We start from the raw sequence: 8637 nt of genomic DNA on the forward strand, positions 1-8637 counted from the left end.
TCCCAGGGTGGCTGCCACGTCAGCTCCTGCAGCAAAGAGCACTGGACTTTGAGTCAGACAGACCCGGTTTGCATCCCAGCTCTACCCCCTACCTGCTGTTGACAGGGCAGATGACCCAACCTCTGAGTCTGTTTCTTTGTTTACAAAATGGGGATGATGATGGCCCCTACCTAGTCACCAGGATTAAACTGGGGGTGGGTGTGTGTGATACTGTGGGGGTCAGGGTGTATGCAGGATGTCCAGCTCAGGGCCTGGTCTGGCCCCAAGAACATTACTTCCCTGCTGTTTTCCATGGCCCTCCATCTTTTCTGGGTCTCGGTTTTCCCAGCTAAAAAATAAAGGGCTGGGATCAGAGGCCAATAAGTGTCCTCTCAGCTCCAACCTCTGCTCTTTCGTGGCCTCCAACTCACACTCATGGGTCAGTCTCTCTCATGGGCCTCTGTTTCTTCATCTGTGTACTGGATAGGCCGGGCCAATGGCTGCTCAGATATACTGGCTCCCCACCCACAGAGTTCCTGAAACATCTGCAGAAGAGCAGAGGATCAGGCCTGGGGCCCAGATACGGACTCTGCACATGGGGGTTGGGGGCCTCCTAGGGCCCCTCACCCAGGGCCTGACACTGGCGTGAGGCCCAGGTCTGAGTCAGCTCTGCCACTGTCCAGCTGTGCAATCATAAGCAGGCATTGACCCGGAGCCCTGCCTCCCTCATCTGTCTGTCAGGTGGGTTGGTGCCCCCCTGATGGCAGGGTCGGTATGAGATTAGGGGGTGATGTTTTAGGAAGTGTTCTGTTGACCACTGAGGTCCATATGCACATGGGGAACGCTTGGACCAACACTGGGATGAAGTTGCCGGTTATCCACTGTCTGGCACAAACAAGGGAGGGAGGTAGAGAGAGAGACAGGCATCTGCAGGCCAGGTCGCTGTTGCAGGAGCCTGGAGTCCTAGGTGCTGCCCACCTCAACTCCTCACCTGCAGTGCTCAAGGGACAAAGAAGGGCCCCGGCGAGCCTCGGGCCTATCTCCACGGAGGAGGTGGGAGGAACAGGGTGGCTGACAGGCCCCGGGGAGAAGACATAGGGGGGTGGCCTACTCTCTCTATGGGGCTATGCAAGGATGCTGGTGCCTAGGCTGGGACCCATGGGCTAAAGCAGCGGTTCCCAACCAGGGACGTTTGCCTCCCTACCCACTTGGGACTTTTGGCAATGTCTGGAGACATTTTTGGTTGTTGCAACTGGGAGATGGAAAATCGCCTCCTATGTATCTAGTGGATAGAGGCCGGGGATATTGCTAAATGCCCTATAATGCACAGGACACGTCCCCAATCCCCCCCGCCCCCCGCCAAAGAATTATCGTGCCCCAATGTCAACAGCACTGAAGGGCAAAGGCAGGGGCTCTGCATTAGACAAGTGATGCGTGTGCACGTCCTCCACCCCTGCCCCTTGGCCTCTGCCCTCTGCCCCCTGGGCCTACCGTGTCAAGGTGGGTGCGCTGGTGCTTGGCGCGGTCACTGGAGTTACTGAAGGCCTTCTGACAGCCGGGGTGCTGGCACAGATACGGCTTCTCGCCTGTGTGGCTCCTCAGGTGGATCTTGAGGTTCTCCAGCCGCGAGAAGGCCTTGCTGCAGCCTTCAAACTGCAGGAGAAGCTGGTGAGGGGTGCTCTTAGCCCTTTGGGGCTCCCCCGGCCTGGTAACATGCCCCCCTCTCCTCCCAGGGCTGACTGGCCCCAGCACCCTCTGCCCTCCCGCTTCGCCTGAGCCTCCAGGAGCTCTGGTTCAGCTCCCTGTGAAGTTTTCAGGGCCCAGACTCTAACTGGGAAGCCCTGGTGAGTCCAGAAAAAGTATACCCTTGACTTAGAAATGGGCCACCAGGGCTGGAGAAGAGAATGTCTTTGCATTTCCGGACCTGAAAGGATCTGCTCCCCACTGCCGCCAGGAAACAACATGCTGCTCTTGACTGCAGCACAGCCCCGGATCAGGACTCTGTGAGGCCAGGCATGCACCCTGCAGCACCGAAAGCCCAAGCCTCTGGAGCCCAAGGCCTGGATCTCAGTCAGGCTCTGTCCACTGAGCCTTGGGCAGTGCCCTTGACCCCTCTGCCTTACTGCCTTGTCTTCAAACTTGAGCCTGTGTGGCCACCACTCAGGGCTGATATGAGGGCCACCAGGGGCAGGACACTCAATATGAAGGAGCTTTGTCCATTTGGAGCACAGCATTGATGTGAACTGTTGTCAGAAAGATAACTGCGTTTGTAAACTCAAGTGTCTTTGATTTATCACTGGGCCATTTAGCTGTCCAATGCCCACCATGTTGCAGGCCCTGTTCCAGGCAGTGGGCATGTTGGGGGTCACAGCACAGACATATCATGCCCCAGCTGGGGGTGTGTGTGGGTGGACAGAGAGCTACCAGTGAAGGACGGTGGAGAATGAGGATGGACCAGAGTGGGGCCTCTGCCCACGCAGACCTCCTCCTGTGGCCACAGGTGGCTCCCACGTCTGTCCCTGGAATCCTTTCACTCCTAAATCCTCTCTCCTCTTCCTACTCTCAATGCTGCTGCCCAGAAGTCACTGATAGAAATGGGATCCTGTCGCTCTTCTTTTAAAAGCCCTGATAGCAGTACTCAAACCCCTGCATGCTTGCACCTTCCTTCCTCTCCTCTTGCCCACCCTGTACTCTAGAACAGCATCGGGAGTCAGCCAGGCAATCTCCAACTTTTGTTCATGCAAGTTGCTCAGCAAGGACTGTCGTCTCCCATAACCAGCCATCCAACTCCCCCTCAGCCATCTAAATCCAGTCCAAACGCTGCCCCATGGAGCAGCAGACTCTGAGCCTACTCTGGCTGCTCCTGCCCGCTCCTCCCCACTGTCTGCCCCTGTTCCAGCCAGGCTGATGTTCTGCCATGTGCCCGCAAGGTGGGAGGAGGGAACTAACACTGACCACACCTGTGACATCCAGGCGTGATGCTGGGGTTTAACCACACAACGATGGTGAAGTATATGACATCAACACTGCCATCTCAGAGATGGAGGCTTCATGTGGTGAAGACCTGCCCATGGTCACAGGGCTGTGACAGGGCAAAGGTGGCTCTGCTATGCCCACTGCCTATCCAGAGGCAGGTGTCCCTTGAGGAAGGAGGGACCCGAGGAGGCAGGCTCCCTCTCCCAAGCCATTGGTTTCATCCTGTAGGTCCAGGGTTGAACTGCCAACTGTGAGCACCTAACCCAGATGAGGACCAGGTGGCCCTACCCTCTGAGCCAGGGGCCAGCCTGGACTCCCAGCAGCAGGCGGCCCAGGATGAAATAAGGGCAGCCGTGTTCCTGGGGGCTAGAACTCCCACAAGCCTGCTTTTCCACATGCTTTCTGGGGCTCATCTGCAGAGAAGAGGAAGCAGCTGACAGGGTCCTGCCTATGTCCACATTTCAAACAGTTGACCTCTCTCTCTTCTGAGCTGGGCACCGGTTTCCTTTCTGCCCTTCCCAACTTTTTAAGTACCTTATCTGTTAGCGAGTATATGGGTGGGTGACCGCAGAGGACTGGGGGCCGAGTTCAGACTCTGTAGTCCACCTGGCTTATATTTTGGGCCCTAAGAGGTCAGTGCCCCCAGTCCAGGCAGTTCAGTACATCTGGTAACTTTTGGTGCAGGGCTGCTCATTTGGAGACTGGCCCCAGCTTGTGCTGGCCAATGCCAAGATATAGAGAGAACCCAGACATAGGTCCTGCCCTTCAGGAGTGCAGAGCCCATGCCGAAGACACACACATGCACTGTCATAAAACACTGTGGTCAAGTCATTACAGAGGGAAACGCAGGGGCTGTGGCAGCACAGGTGGTGGACAGGGAGCCGTGAGATGCCTGGGAGGGACTGATGACTGTCCCGAGCTTGGAGAGATGTGTAGGGAGTGCGGAAGACACAGGCAGTCATTATGACAACATTGGTGAGTCTGCTTCATTCCATCAGTGGTCCACCTGAGCCTTGACCCATGACCACCATACCCAAAGACGACGATGGGGCAACGGGCACCGAAGGCCATAGGAGGGCAGGCTCAGAGGCACCAAAGTGTGCAAAGGGCACAGACTTCCTGCAGAGGTCCCTCTGCGGCTGATGCCAGGTACACACTGGGGGTGGACAGGAGCCTGCAGGGAAGTCAGAGGCCAGATAGTGGGGCTCAAACGCCAGGCCAACGAGCCTGGACACCACCTTGGGGACAATGGGGATGATGGAAGGGCCTTAAGAAGGGAGGGGACAGCATCAGACATGCACTCTAGAAAGACCCCTCTGGCTGCTGGTGTCAAGTGGAGGAAGGACACGGGGAGAAGGCAGAGGCAGCAGTTATAGATGAGGGTCACTGAGGCCCAAGCCAGGGCAGAGGCAGCAGATGGAGGGGAGACCAGGGCAGAACTGCCTAGACAGACATGAGGACAAGGGCCCAGAGACAGTGACCAGTCCCAGGCAAGCTCCTTCCTCGCCTCTCCCTTGAAGGCCCGGCCACAACAGCAGGCCATGCTCTGCTGGGGCCGGTCCAGAACAAGCTGCCTGCAGCTGGGTTTTAGAGGCTGTTCCACTTTCCTACTTCCAGATGTTGTGCCTTTTCCATGCATCAAAACCAGAAGGAAATCCTGTTTGGGGAGTAAAGAGGCCCCAAGCTGCCCCCTTGCTTGCTTGCGATGGCCTTGTGCCAAGTTTGCCCCAATGTGAGATGGAGGAGCCTCGGCTGAGAGAAGGGCTTCCTCACGGCGTCCAGCTTGCCACTGGGTTCCTCCCCAGCCCGTGCAGGGACCGGAGATACCTGTAGCAGGGGCAGTAACTCCTCGTGATCTGTGATTTTCCTGACTTGGGAAGAGCCCACTGGACTCCGGAGGTCAGGATATCATCTCCTCTCCCCGAAGGTCTATGTGCTCCTGCCTGGGCCAACCCCCATCTCAGTGCAGTTGCTCCCACCCACTGCCTTTGTTCAGACAGTGCCCCTCCTGGGGCACCTTCCCTTCCAACTCTCTGACAATTTAATTCATACACTTTTCAAAAGTCCAGGATCCGCATCTCAGTGGTCACAGTCTTTCAGCATGGCCCCAACCACCTCTCCCATCTACATACGCCCCACGTGTCCATCATAGCTGCAGCTGCGGAGCAATGGACTCTCTCTGAGCCTGTCAGGAACCTCGGCCTTTGCCCTAGCTATTCCCTAGGCCTGAATGCCTTTCCATCACTCACTCATTTAGCAAACATCTGCTCCTGTGGCCTGAGCACCCCCTCAGGCTGTCTGTAACAGCCTGCATTTGTGGGCTAGAAGGTTCTCACTGCACAGACACTGCTTTATCCTGGGAGTTTGAGAGTTTCTTGAGGGCAGGGCGGGCATCTCAACCATGGGGAAAAGGGGTGAGGTAGAAACATGACCCAATGTGGGGGTCCACGCATCAGTGTGAACACATCTCCCTGCCCCCGCATTGACAGAGCTACCCCGGTTCGTGTGCATGTGCACTGATGCCTGGCCCACACCTACGGACGTGGGCTGGCCCTGCCTTGTCTTGCTCACTGTCTTGTCCTGCTCCCTGGCCCCTGGAACTTCCTAGAACTGGCCAGGGTAACCTGATGGGAGTGGCCTTCCCTCCAGGTGGAACCACAGGTAGCAGTAGGTGGAGAAGGGGTGCTGCCCATCAGGACTGGTCTGGGATGAGGCTGCCCCCATCAGAATCAGCACCCCAGACATGCCAGGGGCCGTAGGGTGTCTGGGCTCTGCTTGCAGCTGCCTGCCAAGGTCTCTGTGGTCCTCCCTGTTCAACAATTGCACAGATGGGGATGACAGGCACTGAGAGCAGGATGGGAGCAATCACGGTTCAGCACCTGCTGTGTGCTTGGCTCTGCCAGGCCTGGTGCTGTCTGTCACAGGTGTGACCTCTCATCCCATCCACAGCCTCCTGGGCAAGTTTTGCTGTCTGCACTGTCAGATAAGGGGCTGAGGCGCAGCGGCAGTAGTGCAGCAGCTACAGACACAGACTCTGCTGTGGACCAGCCCGGGCTCGTGTCTTGGCTGTTCCACTTACTGAGTGATCCCAGGCAAGTCAGTTTCCTCATCTGTAAAACTGGGTGAGCTTTATCAGCCGTGGAGGGTAGTTGTGAGAATTAAAAGAAATAATGCACAGTAAGTGCTGATCTAGGCACCAAGTTCCTGCCTAATACTGTGGTTGTAGCTATCACTTAAGGTCACGGAGCAGGTAGTAGTGGAGTGGCATTCTGCCTGGGGTGTCAACTCTCTGGCCTGCTGCCCCTCTGCAGAGTAGCATGTGTCTATGTGACCTCCCACTTCCCACATGTCCTGTTCCCACCACTCACTCCCTCACCCCTCACCCCATTCCCCGTCCTCCTCTACCCTGCTGTTTGGATAAGCTCTTCATCACAGCCGGGTCTCCAAGCCCTTGGCTCAGGCTCATCAGTGGAGTCAGGATCTGACCTGGGCTGAGGCCAGGGGTGGGGCATGGAGCAGGCTGAAACCTAGGGAATAAGCTAGAGGGGTGTTAGCCAAGGCTTGGGCCTGGCCCCACCTCGCATGAACAGGTCTGCTCCCTCCACCTGTACCCTGGGGAACCAGGCCCTCTCAGGGTTCCCACCGTGGCCAAAGGGCCTGTTTGGAATCCTAAAGCCTGGGTATGCATGTCTGAGTTTCCTGCGAGTCCCTCCCTAGAGCCTTAGAGCCAGCAGCTTCACTGGCCTCCTCCAGCTCTAATGTGTTACAAGTCCATTTCTAAACCATAACTCCAACCAGGTCACCTCTACTCAGAACCCACCCTGGGCTCTTTGTGCCTGACACTCAGTCAAGGCCCATAGCCTGGCACTGAGGGTCCAGACTTAGAAAGCAGACAGCCCTGTGACCTTGGCAAGTCAGTGCCCCTCTTTTTGCCTCAGTTTCTTTCTCTGTTAAGTGAAGATGATAGTAACCAGCTCACAGAGCTGTTGTGAGGGTAACACAATGTGTACATCTGCATGGCACACAGGACATTCCCTGTTAACATTATCACTGTTATTGTGGTTGTCCTGTCTTGTCCTCAGAGAGGACAATGGTGTGGCTCAGGTTTTACAGACCCCAGAAGTAAAGAGCAGGAGGTCCCGCTCAGTGGGCTTGCCACTGGTCTGGCCCTAAGACCCTTTCCAAGCCCAGCTCAGGGGGAGCCCTCTGGGGGCTGCTGACAGAAGCAGCCCCAAATGAGAGCAAGGCTGCCTTTAGGGTGGGAATGGCTTGAAGGGTCCCATCCACTGGCTGCATGGGGGCTGGAAGGGCAGCAGGGAGAGCGACCTCAACACCATTGTGTTGTAGGGGTATAGAACATGGCTCTTGCTGGAGCAGAAATGGAGCAAACAGGCACATCCCTGGCTTTGGGCCTGGGTGTCCCCAAGGGTGTAGAGGATGGGCCCTTAGACAATGCCACTGTGACCCAAGTGATGATTCCACGGGGTATGCACCTGGGGGGGCCCACTGGGGTGGGACCTTCCTGACATTACTCTCCCCATCCCCCAATCCTCTCAGGCTCCAGGGCAGATTTTGCCCTAGACAGACACCTGCCTCCTACTGCCAATGTCCATGTGTGCAACCTGGCAGATCAGACCCTGTACCCCCTGTCTCACTGGGCCTGGGCTAAGCTGCAGTCAGAACTACCATCTCTTCTGGCTGAAAGAGCTAAACCATCAATCTGCAACACAAAGTGGGGATGCCAGACAAGCCCTCTGGCTCTGAAAGTCATGCACCCCCGTCCGCCCACCCCAACTTACCCCCCACCCCCTCACTCCTACTGTGCATCTACCCGTCCTTCCACCACTCGCTCCTTGGATTCACTCACTCATCCTCTATTCCTGTGGCACATTGATTCATATTTTCTTTCCTCACTCAGCTGCCCCTCCGTGGGCCTGGCAGTGTGCTGGGAGCTGGGACTTTAGGGCCACAAAGACCACAGAGGACCCATCACCCCAAACAAAGTAGAAAGTGTTCAGAGCCCTAAGAAGGGTCTGATGTAGGGGTTTCCAGCTACGGGAGGCTAGAGAGTTAAAGAAGTCTTCATGGGGAATCTACACCTTCCCGGCCAGCGGCAGCAACTGCAGAACTGCAGGAGACAATCTTTCTACACAAGGCAGTTGGGAAGGAGGGAGCGTTTGGAGGGGGGGCGCTGCCTGGCGTGCACTCCGCAGCTCGGGAACGTTACTGCGCGTGGAACGGCTGCTTTTGGGAGACTATTGCCCAGAAGAAAAGATGTTTGGTTTTCACAAGCCAAAGATGTACCGAAGTATAGAGGGCTGCTGTATTTGCAGAGCTAAGTCCTCCAGTTCTCGATTCACTGACAGTAAACGCTATGAAAAGGATTTTCAGAGCTGTTTTGGGTTGCATGAGACTCGTTCTGGAGACATCTGCAATGCCTGTGTCCTGCTTGTGAAAAGATGGAAGAAGTTGCCAGCAGGATCAAAAAAAACTGGAATCATGTGGTAGATGCAAGAGCAGGACCCAGTCTAAAGACTACGTTGAAACCAAAGAAAGTGAAAACTCTATCTGGAAACAGGATAAAAAGCAACCAGATCAATAAACTTCAGAAAGAATTTAAACGTCACCATTCTGATGCTCATAGTACCACCTCAAGTGCCTCCCCAGCTCAGTCTCCTTGCT

General features: G+C 56.0%; 1 protein-coding gene across 1 annotated transcript in view; it reads right to left on the bottom strand.

Annotated features, from left to right (window-relative positions):
- GLIS1 (GLIS family zinc finger 1) overlaps positions 1-8637 on the bottom strand; it is a 234812-nt gene that overhangs the window by 20738 nt on the left and 205437 nt on the right. The window contains exon 4 of the mRNA XM_008577259.1: positions 1471-1632. Coding sequence (XP_008575481.1) covers positions 1471-1632 — 162 coding nt within the window. The remainder of the gene's footprint in view (positions 1-1470; positions 1633-8637) is intronic.

This window comes from Galeopterus variegatus, unplaced genomic scaffold (assembly GCF_000696425.1).
Source record: "Galeopterus variegatus unplaced genomic scaffold, G_variegatus-3.0.2 Scaffold1472, whole genome shotgun sequence".
NCBI classification, from domain to species: Eukaryota; Metazoa; Chordata; class Mammalia; order Dermoptera; family Cynocephalidae; genus Galeopterus; species Galeopterus variegatus.